The sequence below is a fragment of the Charadrius vociferus genome, unplaced genomic scaffold, assembly GCF_000708025.1.
Source record: "Charadrius vociferus isolate BGI_N301 unplaced genomic scaffold, ASM70802v2 scaffold55, whole genome shotgun sequence".
Lineage (NCBI taxonomy): Eukaryota > Metazoa > Chordata > Aves > Charadriiformes > Charadriidae > Charadrius > Charadrius vociferus.
In genome coordinates, this window is record NW_009648444.1 from 3,484,233 (window position 1) to 3,498,850 (window position 14,618).

Genomic DNA, 14,618 nt, shown 5'->3' on the forward strand with positions numbered 1-14,618 from the left:
TTTTACAGTAACTAAGTAATTCTTTGGTATAGTATCTGAACCAGATCCAAGTAACAGTATAGAGAAGGCACTCTGATGCAAGGCACTTAATTGCATCTGAAATGCTATTTAAAAATAAAGCAGCAATAATCAAGGTAACTTCCAAGCATAAATAGCATGTTATTTTGACTTTAAAAGGGATTTGACTTTAAAAAGGATTTTACTTAGTGAACGGTCTCATACAGCTGTCTTCACTAAATTCTAAATACTTTCCAGAAATACATTAGACGTACAGCCTATTGGCTATGCGTGTTCCTTCTTTCTCTCTCTCATCCTTTCCCGTGGGGAAAAGAAATGATGCTTAATGCTTCGCACAGGGAAATTTTCAATACTTCGTTTCTATTAGTAGACATGTATGACCTAAGCAGACAGCAGGAACCTGAAGATGTACACCTTCTAAGAGGAACTAATAGTGACGAGATTTGTGATGATCTTTTGCACCTCTGTTCTAGACTGTAAAGTTGCTTGGTTCAAGTTCTTGTTTAATGAGCAACCCCCTTTTAAGTGTTAAACAACCACAAGAAGGAAGGCTACTTAATGCATAGCTTAGGTTCTACTTTTGCCCTACAGAGGCTGAAGCAGCGTACAGTCATGGAGCTGGCCTCCTCACAAGGACGACTCTCATGGTTGCCAAGAGCCAAGTTTTGACATGAGCACTCCTCACAATTTGCCTGACACTGCTGCAGTCAGGAGGGCTAAGAACTGCAACAAAAACATGCAGTCCTCCAGCCTGGAGGGGCTTTGGTGCAGACCGCTACATCCTGGGTATGCTTCAGTGCTTCCTTTTCTGTCTTCTCGCCTCGGTTGCCACAGACCGACTCGCATCCCACTGCCTCCCCTCCAGCCTGAGTCACAGTCCCACTTCCCCACGTCTTCTTCAACTGCTACATTTCTTCATTTTCCTTCCTGCCTGAGTCAGAGGCCCTCCCTGCATCTTGACACTCCCACCACTTACATTCTTTCTTCCTCTTGACATGCCTCACCCCACACATGCACTTCCCAAAGGAGCACCCATCTAAGGCTCCCTCTTGGTTCCTTCTTCCCACCATAGCAAAGTCAAGAAAAAAAGGGGTTTGTAAGGTTGGTGGGATATCCCAACAAGCCAGGCAGCGCCACAGGACAGCTTACCTAGCACCTGAAGCCATCCAATTTAATCTGCAACCAGCTGTAGTCAAGCCCCCCCCCCCCTTCTCTGTTAGGGGGTCCCCCAGAGCAGACATCTCACCCATGTAATTGCGTGCTGTTCTGCTCTGTGGACATGGATGAAAACACCCACAGACTCTAGGTTTTGACTGTTAAATCCAACACCAACCCTCTTGTGTCCATCCTGGCAGTGGTACCTTGCTGCTAAAAGCTCAGACTCTAAATCTAGTATATTATCCTTCCTGAAAGGCCTATTGTAGCATTTGTATGTCATCCCTTCTCAGGGATTCGCCCACACAGGAACACTCTCTTGCATCTCAGCTCTGCAGTGTTCAAAGCATGATGTTTAAAGTAAGCAGCATATGGGCTTTGCTTAACCTCTCTCTTCGCTCAGTTCACTCTTCAAAATACAAGCACAGAAGATCTAGAAAAAACACCAGAAGCAGTATGCAAGTCTGCTTGTGCTTCTGAGGATTAGGGCCACTGCTATGGGAGAGGGAAAATGAAGACTCATCTAATTTTTTGTCATGGTCAGACTTCCTTGAATCTCTAACAATATATCTCTATGAAAAAATATGAAATAAAGTTTTTTATAAGTGCCTTCTTTTTCCCCTCTATGCTCTTCTCATTTCTCAGCAGCAAGCATCACAGAGTTGGGCAGAGGATGTTAAAGAAATACCAGAAAACTGTAATTTTAGCAGCCTCCAGGCAATACCATTCAGCTGCTGATGGCCTGGCTCCCACTTCACAGGCTTAAAAATGCAACACATTAATGCCAACAGCTAGTTAGGCCAGACCCCCTAAAAATCAAAACAATTAACCAGTTCCAAAAACCATCTCCAACCCAAAATTATAAAACACTTTGCTCAGAGCTCTGCCCATTTTCTCTCCAATTTAAGGCATCACTTTGTCCCTCAACTACACAGTGGACATCACACTGACGCGTTTCTGCTTTTACACTGCCTAAATACATGCCATGGATAATGCTCCCTCCATCCCCAGTTCCATTGAGGATTAGTACCTAACTCCCAAAGGCAGGGTACGTCCCAATGAGCCAAAGAAGAGGCTGACTTTGTGACATACTGCCTTTGCTGCTGGTGGTGTTTTAAACCCACAGGTCCGTCATGCTGTTTGCACTGTTATGGCACTTGTTATAGATACAACCTTTTGTCACCCAAGGCACACAGAGACTACTTCTGTGTCTAGATTTAGATGTAAGTGTAGAACTTCAACCACGTAGCTATCTATTACAGCCATAGAGCCAAAATAACATAGCCAAATTTTTACTTAAAACTGACATATGTGAGAGAGAAAAAGAAGCAAGCAAAGACACTTGAGCACTGACAACCTCATTGATAAAATCCTTGTCCCGACATCTCAAAGGTTTTCTACTGTTACTGTAAATATTAGCATAACAGCAGAATATCTATCAACAGAAAGTCCCCAAATTCCCCAGCTATTTGTTGATTCATCTACCCTGGCATGATATGACAATCCATAGTTACATATTAAACCTGCTTGCCAATGTAGTAAGTCTGACATTGTGAGTTTATGAATGCACAAACTGAAAGATGTAGGCACCACAGCAAATTACAAGGAACAATTAATGTCTTCAGTTCTTTCTGTTTAAACCATCCAACTGTCCTAGTGAAAAATCCTTTTTATAACACTTATTTCACCCTCCCCATATCTCAGCTGGAAGTACTTTTGGAAACACCACATGATTTTTTAACTGTCCTTGCTGTGTAGAAAGAAATCATTAGTTCCTGCTTGGAAACAACTAAAGCATAACATACAAATTATTATATTACCTTATAACTGAAGAGCTAGTCCGTAATAACGACACAACATAGTTTCAAGCAGGGGAGGAAGTAAGCATTATAAGCGATACAACTCAAGAAACAAAAACGCTGTAGCATCATCAGATACCACTGAAATTATCAACCTTTTCTAAAACTTATGATTAACTTGTTGTTTGTGACAATCTGAAATCCATGATCTTTTATTAAATCCCATTTTGTATATAGGGACCTTGCCACCTATAGTGAAGCAGTAAACAAGACCAGTGCCACCAAAAAAAAAGGCTTTTTCTAAGCAATTTTGCAAATTAAGGATAAAGCTAGACCTAGTCCAGGAAGAGTCTTCTGCGACTGATGAATTTGTTGCATTCTTGACTCCCCCCCACAGTTTTAGAAACAGCTGTTTTCTAGTTTAGACAAGACATAGATATCTGAAAATCAGTTTTATATATCTGAATAATTTGTATGGAATGAGTCTGGCGTAAGGAATACAGAGTAAGTTTAAAAGGTACGTGTAAGAGAGATCATTATGGGGAAATCAAAATTCCAATAATCTTATTTGTTCCACAGAAACTCTGGGAGAACAGCGAAAAAAACCCCTTGGTATACAATGCACAAGCCCTTTAATCCTACGCAGATGACTTTTACTGACCAATTTTATCTGCCTTAATAAAAACACACTGCAAACAAATGATTGCAACATTAATTTGTTGGATGCTTGTCCATATTTGTCAAGAACTTTGCTCATCAAAACATTTTATCTTGAAAAAAAATTATCAGTACCATATGTGTTTCTTGATCCTTCCTTGCTACTATTCAGTCAAGAAAATTGAAGTATGGTTTAAACCAGGAAACATTGAAACAGTAATCATGCCTCAATTTTTATTTTTAAAATCAGCATTTATTGTTACTTTAGGGTGGAATTTTACTTATGAAGTAAAAAGTTAATTGCTTATTTCATTTTACCCTTCACACCTTCACTACTATCAAGACTATCAAATATTGCAAACTAAAGTTATTTGCATTTTCAACAAAAGAAAGCAAACTGCAATAGATACCAGCTACAACCTAATACAACGCAGTCAAACAGATCAACAACAGACGTTAAAAGACATTAATAGCTATACTGGAGATATACATTGAGAAAAACCTCATATGCTTAAATAAAAATTTATTTCCTTCCTCTTTTCATATCAACTATTCCAATAAACTAAGCAGGAGAAAGAATTTTCTAAATTCAAGCGAGAAGTAATACTTATAATGAAATTTAATAAGCAAAACCAAACCAAGGCTTATCAAGCAGCTAATACCGGCTGAGATATAACACACTTCTATTTGATCTTTCTGTTCTGGAACCATAGCGGAAGAACTGCACATCAGACCTTCGCAGAATACTCTTTGCTTATTTTCAGCGTTTGGTTGCAAAATGTGACTCTGAACTTTCAAACTAGTGTTATTATTCAGGAAATTGTCAGGTACTTTTAATACCAGACTGCACTTTACAGGAAACAGAAGTCGCCGAGAAGGAAAAACAGATTTGAATGATACAGGAAGTTGAATATACTCTACATTTTATTAGTGAAAAACAAGCACCTTAAGAATTATTAAATTAATTAAAAAATACAAAATAATTTATAAAAACAGCTCACTCAAAGTTCTTTGGTCACTGAAACCATTTAACTAATTGAAACTTTCAGTTTCTGTACAAGCCAAAAGAAATTCAGATTTGCCTCACTGTTGAGAAAGTTTCATGAGGCTAAGAAAGAGACACATAAAGGTGTAATAAAAAGTCTAGTCGACAACTTTGGGATCTAGTATTATGAAATACAAGAGGGTAAACAAAAAAGCCTCTGAAAAGAACTTCACAAGAAAACAAATGGGACGTAAGAGCAGGAAAATAGCACAATCAAATAGCAACGGTTCCTACCTGTTCGTAGTGGTAAGTCTGGAGTGATGTAATTTGTAGTATTAAATAATGCATTCATTCCCATGAACTGCTCCATTGCAAACATCTATATTGAAAGAAAATATACTCTTCATTACTAGAGATACACATAATTTCTTAAAGCATTTATCAGCGAAGAACTTCAAAGTTCCCTGCAAATATTGAGACTGCAAACACCCCCGTGCAGTATGAAAACATTTTGTATATATTTTATTTTTGCTGGCAACACGAGTGCAAGCAAAGCTGATAGTACTGACCAAGTTTCACCAACATCATGAGACCACCCTGAGCTCAGTACAGTTTCCAAGCACACATTTTGCTTACATGCACTAACAACTATATTTTCAAAAGAGCTTATAACGGTAAATTCTGAAAATCTGACCCTGGATGTCTTACCCAAGGCCTTGCTGAGAACCCGTGAGTTTTCATTTCCACTTCTGTGATTAAACCCCACCAGACTACATTCCTTATGTAAATATATTTACAAGCCCTAATGCAAGAAAACAGTAGAGCCAGGTTAAAGTTTTTTTGTTTTTTTTTTGAACACTGACATGTCTTAACTGACTGTAATTGTCATCAGATATAAATCTATCTTCTTCCAAAATGGAGCAACCATAAGGAAGAAAATAGTTTCTTTCTGGAAATTATGGTGAGTAGAAATTATCTGTTCTTCACTCAAACTTTTCACTCAAGTACCATTCTCACAATTCAAATGAATCATGAAATGACCTAACGAGATCAGGAAGAGCTTCTGAAGAGCTAGGCCTACTGACCTGTGTGAACAAAGGAACATTTTAGTCACCAATGCCAATGCAAATTTCTCAAAAAATTATATAATGAGGCCTTTTAAGGCATCAGGGGCTTGATTTTCAGATAAAGTCCAATGTTCACCACAGAAGAAATTTCAGAGCAAGTGTCACAGGCAGACGAGATATAAAAATGAGGATTTTTTCCAAGTACTTCTTTCAGCAGGCCTAGCTTTCCTTTTCATTTCAGCCATTTTACGAGTGGCAAGGCACTTCACAAGTCACATAAAAAACCACCTTAGACAAAGAAACACAACTAGATTTCCCCAAACCTTACTTCTGCCAATAGCCAGAATGCTTTTATATCTCCATGTTGTTAAGCCTAGTAAAATACAGGACAATACGAGAGGACGCTGAACCAGAGAGCGAGGAGAGAATACAGGGATATTGAAAATACACAAATACACTTACTTGGGGATCAGACACTCCCATAATATAGGAATCTTCTCCTGCCATTTTACGTCCTGAAACACAAAAACATGATCAGAACTCTCATTTTTTTCCCATGTACAGCAATAGACAAACTTGAAAAAATCTCTGACCCTTCTTACTGTACTCATAATGTCAATGATTTCTAAAATACTCTTAAAATTCCGCAGTATTTGCAAGAGGCAGTGTAAGGACAGGACAGGATTTTCCATTGCCTGCTCCCAAGCAACTAGAAATTACAGTCAAATTCTGAAGTCAAAATTTATTAAAATCAGGAATTAATTTGTTTCTGTCTCTGCTTTGACTATTCTGCCATTACAGTTTAGGCAAAATCATTCTCATAGCTTAGCAAAAGCAGGACTCTGCATTTTTAGACAACAAAAACACTTCTGAGCATTCATGAACAAACCCTAATGGTTTTCTTGTAAAGTATCACTAAATGCAAGATAAAGATGACTGAGAAAGAACATCTAGTATTTTTTCTTTAAATAAAAAAAAGGAGTCAAACACTGACTAATTTTGGACACCTTTATTTCCAGAGGTCCACCACAAGTGCTTGGCACCCACAACAACTCAGTGCTGACAATGACAATTATAGATGTACAATATACCTAACCCTCTCTCACAGGTCTACACGTAAAGGCTGGACACTGGGAAAGTTCAGCCCGGCTTAGTTTTCCTTGGGCAAGTAGCAAGCCAGTAGCAGAGCCTGGAAATTTTCTTAGGAATTTATTATGTCTATTATAAAAGATTAGTGTTATTTCCTTTCACATAGACATTATTGAAAGAATTACAACTTCACTCATGTTGATCTTGCTAAAAAAAAGCTCTCCAAGGGAACAGCTGAAAATAACTCTAGTGACTATTTCAAGACACTCATGTCTGCATGCAGGCAGACGCTTTAAATAAGGCTAATAACTAATAGAAGACAGAAACATGTCACTGCCCTCATATTCCACCACACCGAACGTGAGCCATGTTTTCCAGCAAAGTTAACTGTGAAAACCTACTGCCCTATGACAGAGAGTGGCAAGTGATCAGTAAACCGGTAAAGAAAAACTGAGTCACCGTGTACCTTCTACAGGAACTAGAAAGGCAAGTATCAAAAAGACAACTGGAATACTCTGGTACTTCACTTTGATGGAGTCTCAACTCAGTTTGTTAACAGGCTCCAAAAACAACATATAGCCACTCATCCCACAAAAGTAGAAAATGAAAGAAAATCTAAAACAGAGAAATAGGAGACATTTAATACCCAGACAACTTCCAGGAAAAAGAGGTCCACGAGGATAAAATTATTTCTTAACCTAGAAAATAAAAGCACTCACCTGTTTGGAATGCAATTTTAGAGAGAAATACTTACTGGGTAATATTTATTTGTAGTATTTCAGCAAATATCAAATAAATGGCCATAAGCTTTCACCCAAAAATGAATAACAAGCAGCCACGTGCTGCCCATGCTGTACTTCATTGCCTAATACATCAGGATTTCAGCAATATAAATAATACCAGTCAATCACATTCCCTCACAGGCACATTCTGCAAAGCATTATTTTCATCCATTGATGAAATTGTTATTATCAATCTTTATGGAAAAAAGTCAACATACAAGGCATAACAAAACCTTCAGTATCCAACAAACTTTACTAAGATGTTTTTATTTGACATTCCATTCCATAGAAAGAATATAACCCTCATAACCAATTGACATGTTACTGAAATCACTGAAATAACTGTAATTTAGTTTTTGGCAAACACTCCCCAGTTAAATGTGTAGATATTACACAAAAAAATCTGAAGACCTCAACAGCCAACATCTTTTAGGAACTGTCAGAAATTACCCACGCTGCTGATGCACACTGATTAGGTAACTGTGAGTAAAAATGCCAGACTTCTTTTGCATAAACAGAATAAAAACTGGTGCTAGAAGTCTTGTTTTGTGATCTCTCATATTTAATCACTTACTATTTCATGAGTCATACACGCAAAATTGTGTTCCAAAATACCTAAAGTATCCAGATAACATGGTAAATATGCTTGCTCAGAAAAAAAACATTCTGAGTAGTTAATATGAATAGCATCTGTCCACTTGCCTCTTTGTTAAATGTATACTTATTTGCAAAACTTTCACACAAAGTATCTCACGACTTTTTCCATAAGCTCAATAGGATAAATTTAATAGCATATTCTATCATCTTTGCCTTATTTTAGTTTCTCAGACTGCATCAAACTCACTGCAGCAGAACCCTGTGAGAGAAGGGCAGTTCTCGTACCTGTTACACTTCCTGGTCACATTTACAATGCTACAATACACGACTTCAAAGTGGAAAAATAATGCAGAGGCAGTATTTGTGAAAACTTTTCATTTAAAGTACTTTGATATAAAAAATAGAATCCATACAGAAATAAGACATCTATGTGAATCAGTCCTTCAATTTCACCTGATCAAAATGGTCATTTCTGGCTTCTTGGCTGATGCAACGAACAATGAGACGAGAACAAAACAGCAGCCATTAAAGATGAACGTTACACTCAGAAACAGCAAGGTAACTACCCACATACAGTTGCTGTAGGTATGTACTAATGAATTTCTAACCAGGTATTAAACACAATCTCTCTCCCACCAAAAGCACAGGTGTCTCTTACCTGAGGTCTTTTGTGTTCAACAGTCAGCTGCAATGTTTGGGGGAGAGGTTAAAGACATTCTCTCCGGCTTGAATGCTAAACCAGTTTATTATAAACACACAATGATTTAGATGTGCAAACATATGCCTTTGTGTATGTAAACTGACACTTGATTGCCTTTTCAGGGCCTAGGCAAAAATTAACCCAGCAGTTTAGAATGACCCCTCTAAATGACTGAAAACACTCTCAGTTTCATTATGTGTTTTGTCCTCTTTCAAAGCCAAACAAATGACAGAAATGTTCCAGGAGGCCTACCTTGAAAACAGAATTTGTTTCCTTAGGATTTATTTAGTTAACAAATCTCTAAGCTTCCTTTTCTTACAAGAAAATTAGTGCAAATCCAGGGAATTAATAACATGATTAAAAACCAAAATGACACTTGCAGAAAAACAGACCCTAGCATTAACTGTATGACTTTTAATTGGCCTCTTCCCTTATTGCCTGAGTTTCTAAGCACCCTTCCTACATGCATTAAGCGATAAGATTAGCATCTACCACAAGTAGCTTTGTTCATTCTTTCCTTACGTGAGCTGTATTTTGGAGCAGAGATTGTTTTTATCCAAGCTGAACTTGCTGCTATATGCATCTCAGAGAAGTCAAGTCAAAAGGACCTCTATCTCACTTGAAGACGACTGGGATCAAAGTTGTTTTGTGGAAGTTTGCCTTACCGTATATGCTTGCTTTCCACATAATCTCCGATTCCCACAAACTGTACTGCAAACTTGAATCTACAATAAAAAAACACCCCTACACCTGCAGACCACAATCAACCACGACAGTCTCCACCCTGGAGATCATCTGAAGTCTTTCAGATAACGGGGCACAGGAAACATTTCAACTCATAGTACTTTTTACTGTGAAAATTCAAAGGTAGGTTAAGGAAAGTCATTTAGCTCCTAGCACAATGGGAACAAGCAAAATCCAGCTAAATTTGCCCAAAACCACACAGTGGTGCCTGAGGGAAGTGTGTATATGCACATATGTGCAGTATAGTGGGTCAGTTGCATAGTGGGTCCTCTGCATAGTGGGTCAGTTGCCATTGTGAAAAAGGTTAAAGGAGAAAAAGAAAAAAACTAGGAAGATATACACACACACACATATATATATGGAAGATGATGGGGTTGTACCAAGTAAACATAATGGCAGTTACTTTGGATCACTACTCCTCTTTAATAACCAGTAATACCAGGTACAAGTAGGCACAGCTGGAAGAACATGAGCTCATTTATTGTATTCTGAATATTTGTTTTAAAGCTTCAAAAGGATCAGGCATTTAAAATGGAAACAAGATAATTCATTTAGGAATGCTGTCATCCAGGAACAAGAATTCTCCTTTCTGTTTATCTCAGTCATTTGATTTCAGATCTCTCTCCTGCTGTCCTCCGACATCCAGTGTATCTAACTACCTTTTAAAAACAAAGATGGGTTTCTCTAACCAACTTTTCTTAGCTCCCTGACTTTTTGGAGTCCAGACCCTTCCCTCCACTGTTCCTCTTCAACTTTCCAGCCTGAATTTTAAAAATGAGGCAAACCATTTTCCTCTTTGATACCAGTATCCAATCCAATACCTACAAACAGGGAATGGGACTTCTTCCTATTACCTTTCTACAGACAAGCATAATCCAATGCAAATTTCATCATATGTGAGGAATCAAGCTTTAATGTTTGATTCAGATACTAATAGCCCAGTTATTTCTGAAAACATTTACAGACATCTCACCCAGAAGCCGGATGCCTTTTAAAAAACTAAGAGTTTAAACTTCATTCTTTTTCTTTCTAGCTTTGTTCTCATATCAGCCTGGCTAAAAAACTGGAGAGTATACATACTAACGAATTAGGAAGACTTCTTATTCCTCCTAACAGGAACTAAAATAATTTGAATATTACCCTAAATAGCTGAACATCCCTCTCCCTGCCCTCCAAAAAACAATATTTGAGCTATAGTACTCCAAATGTATTTATTCATGTTTTAAAGTGCATCAGTGTGCTTACTGATGAAGCTAACATTTCACAAAGGACCAGAGGAAAAAAAAACAAAACATGACACATGCTTCCTTTCCCAGACCTTCAAAGAGAGACATGGTAAGCAGGTCTCTACTTTTAATCTATGTTCTTTGAATACCAATGCAGTTTTTAAAAACAATTTGGAGAAATGAAGGATGAATAGTATCACCAACTTCTCTACCCCACAAAGACCTGCCTCATCATAAAAGAGTGTGACGCCTGGTGGAAACTCTTATCAGCCACTCATCTCTTTTAAACTTTCTGTATTTTGAGCCAACCAGACAAAATAAAAGCATAAAAACTGATGTGACAGGATGCCCATTATATCCTCAGAAAAGAAATGCCAAAAGACTAGCATCAGGGTATCTGCCTGCTGTTGTGTTTTAAAATACAAAGAATCAACTCATCTTTTCTAAAACTCGTTAATTATATTTTAATTAGTTCAGTATAAAGACTGAGTTTAGGACATTAATATTTTATGGAAGAAGGTTTTGTTATAGCACAGATCATTCTGTAAAATTTACATTCTGTAAAAGGCACACTGAAGATACGTATGCTAATGAATCATGATCTTTATTAGCCGGAGTTATTAGTTCATTATACTTGTGAACTGGAATTAGTGTGATGGTTTAAATAAGTTTCTGTGTTGAAGAACTTTCGCCTCTTTGTGAGACATTTTACATCAACCTGCTCTCACCTCACAAGGCTGGGATTCAAAAAGTGGGGCTCAAGACAAGAAACTCAACTACTACACTTCAGCTGACCTGATACACTGAAAGCACAGTTCTTCCTGCAAGTTTTCTAGCAGTGTTTTTTCTCTTTAACTTGGCTTTCATTGGAATTAACCTGTTAAAAATAAACTTCTTTAACTGGACACTGAATGAAAGTCATGAAATTCACTGTGATTATGCTCTTAGCCTGTTTATTTTGCTTATTAAAAAGAGAGAAGAATAAGGATGAGAGACAGAGACATTTGCATTTTATACATTATATATTGTAAGTATATTTTTGCTACCTCAGGGTTATGAAACACGGCAGACTATCTGATTGCAGAGAACTGAGTTTTTAGGAACAGCTTCAAGTTCTCTGAAATCCTGTAGCAACTATGAATAGTGAGGTAGAAACATTAACTGTTGAACTGTAGAGTCTCTACAACGTGTTTTACCTGGTATTGTTTATTTCTTTTAGCAGCAACTATCTATCCTTAAGCCTCACTTTTCCATTCTTTGCAAAACATAATCTGTACTTTATATAGAGACAATTGTTTTAGAGATCAGCATTTCCCAAATGGAGGTGCTGGGAAATGTATTGTGCAATACATGCTGCTATTTGCTGGGTCAGGGCTGGAAGCAGGACAAGAGCTGCTGAGATTATTTTGGCTAGCGGACAGAGCAGGCTACTCTGACAGAACAGAGATACTGATCCAAGATGTTTAGTCTCAAGCCCTCATGCTGCAGTGCCTTCAAAGGCAGGATGCTGCCCATCCCTTCCAAAGCCTGGCCTTTTCACCTCAGCTCTGGCCACCTCCTCTCAACTTCATCCAGGAAGTCATTTCCCTTGTAACTCAGTTAATGTTTCCAAAATACTGGGAGTACAGCTCCAGAGCACAAAAACCTTTCGTGCAGAATACATTCTTAGATAAGCACAGAGAGGGAAAAAATGAAGTCTGAGAGCTGCTATTTTCTACCTCTGCACAAAACAGCAGGCCATACACAAACGCAGGCTTCGGTCTTCCAATGCTTCAGAGGACACACAAGTCGGGTCATGAACCTACAGAATTTAGATGGACAGCCCTTAGTTTGAGCTGCGCATGTCCTTCTAACCACTTTCAGTTTTTAAGGCTGAAAAAAAAAGATGCTTTTCTTAGGAAAAATGAAACCCGTTTCTGTTAAAAGCAATGTAATGACAGTGGGAATATTGTACAGGCAAGATTCCAAACAGTTGCTGGCATTTTGAACACATATTGTCCAAACCTGCTTAGAGCAGGTCTATACAACTAAACTCTAACAGCTGTCAGCTACCAGCACCTTGTACTTCCATTACTGTTGCCATGAATGCAGCTGCCGCAGAAGAAAGTTGTCTGAAGAGGGAGAGACATCCCCTTCCCAAATACTAATCAAGCAAAATCTTAACACGGAAAAGGTTCTACCAATGGTTTACATTGTTCTCAACTACTCATTTTGATTGCATCTGCTGTGATAAATTATACTGTTTCTGAAGTCTGCAAGCAAAGGTTAAGACTGGACCAAATATTTATCTTTTAGATGAACGTTGTCCTGATGCATAGTCTGGAAAAACTGGGAAAACACAAGCTATACACGCACACATTTTTCTTTTTAAAACAAAAGGAAAAGAAAAAAATTTGCTACAGACGGCAAATCCTTGGATTATTAAAAATAAGAGGCGATAAACAGCTACAGTATTCTGATATATATGAAATAAATAGAACCAAAATATTAAGGGCATATCATGCGTACTTTTGCTCATACTATTGGCGTAGATCTCTTAAGCACAAACAAGACAGGGCATTTTAAAAAACAAGAGAAGTGATTGCTAACTCACTCAAGTTGACAAGGACCACAATCAACTATGTTTTTTGAAGGGATTTTAACTCAGTGATGAAATGGACTTGAAATTTAAAGTTTGCCTTTAAATGTTAAAAGTTTAGTAATATTTCTTCTCCCATCCGGGACTTCAGTATCTGGGGGTGTAGGGGGCTGTTTTAAGGAAACTGTATGCTCAATATAAAACTCAACAATGCTCAATTTCCGCAAAAGCAGTATACAGAAGTTGGGTTTTTTTGTTTTGGTTTGGTTTTTTTACTTTCCTTCAGCTGCTACAAAGACATGTCATCTCTGAATAAAGATTTGAGTATAATTTGTCAGTATACAAGTGAGAAAAGGTTTGCGAAGAGAGGCATTTTTATCAAAGATACTACATTCCTCCGCAGACTTTTTCTCATCTGTAGACTGTTGCAGCTGCAATAACACTACATAACCCTAAATGACACTGTTTGTTTTTCTAATATAACAACACAAATTGCCTCCTCTTGTTATTAATTAAGTCTGCTTATTATTTCCTGTTGGGTGGGACCTGGGAGTTCTGGCTGTGTATTTTTAAAATTAAAAAACTGTTTAAGTTAAAGTTTTCAAGTATTTTCCGTCATGAGCAGACACATTATTGGACCACAATATAAAACCTACAAAACATTTAGGAAATTAAATCAATCACAAGTATTAAAGAGATTTCAGAAGTGTGATGCTCTGAATCAGAATTGCTGGGTGCAGAATTACTGTAGGAAATCTAGACTTAAATTTATTATACCAGGTAACTACTAAATTTGAAGAAAAAAATCATAGCATGAGGAAATTCACTTGGCAGAGAGTAACTGGACTACCTGAATGGTTGCTTTATTAAGTATCTTTACAAACACATTTTTTGTGTAACTGTTTTATTCCTTTCCCAAATGCCAAAGTAGTGAACCAATATGACAAGAGGAAACACTAAGATGCCATAAACATATGAACTGTTTTTCTAGGATATTGCCAGAATACAATTAGAATGTTTTTATTAAAACACATTCAACGCAACTTAAACCAAAGAAATAAACAATATTCAAATTTATGGCAAGCATAGTCTGGTATACGCATAATTCTGAATACACTGAAAAATACTGAGATTCAACACAGCAAAACACCTTTAGTAACTACACTGTATTTTAGCCACGTGGGGTGGTAATGCTACTAGAACTAATCTGAGTATCACGTT

General features: G+C 37.5%; 1 protein-coding gene across 1 annotated transcript in view; it reads right to left on the reverse strand.

The window, feature by feature from the left end:
* Positions 1-6,188, reverse strand: part of NFKB1 (nuclear factor of kappa light polypeptide gene enhancer in B-cells 1) — a 45,963-nt gene extending 39,775 nt beyond the window's left edge. Inside the window, exons 1-2 of the mRNA XM_009885509.1 lie at positions 6,144-6,188; positions 4,909-4,993 (exon numbers count right to left, since the gene is read on the reverse strand). Of these exons, the coding sequence (XP_009883811.1) occupies positions 4,909-4,993; positions 6,144-6,188 (130 nt within the window). The remainder of the gene's footprint in view (positions 1-4,908; positions 4,994-6,143) is intronic.
* Between the last annotated feature and the right edge of the window lie 8,430 nt (positions 6,189-14,618).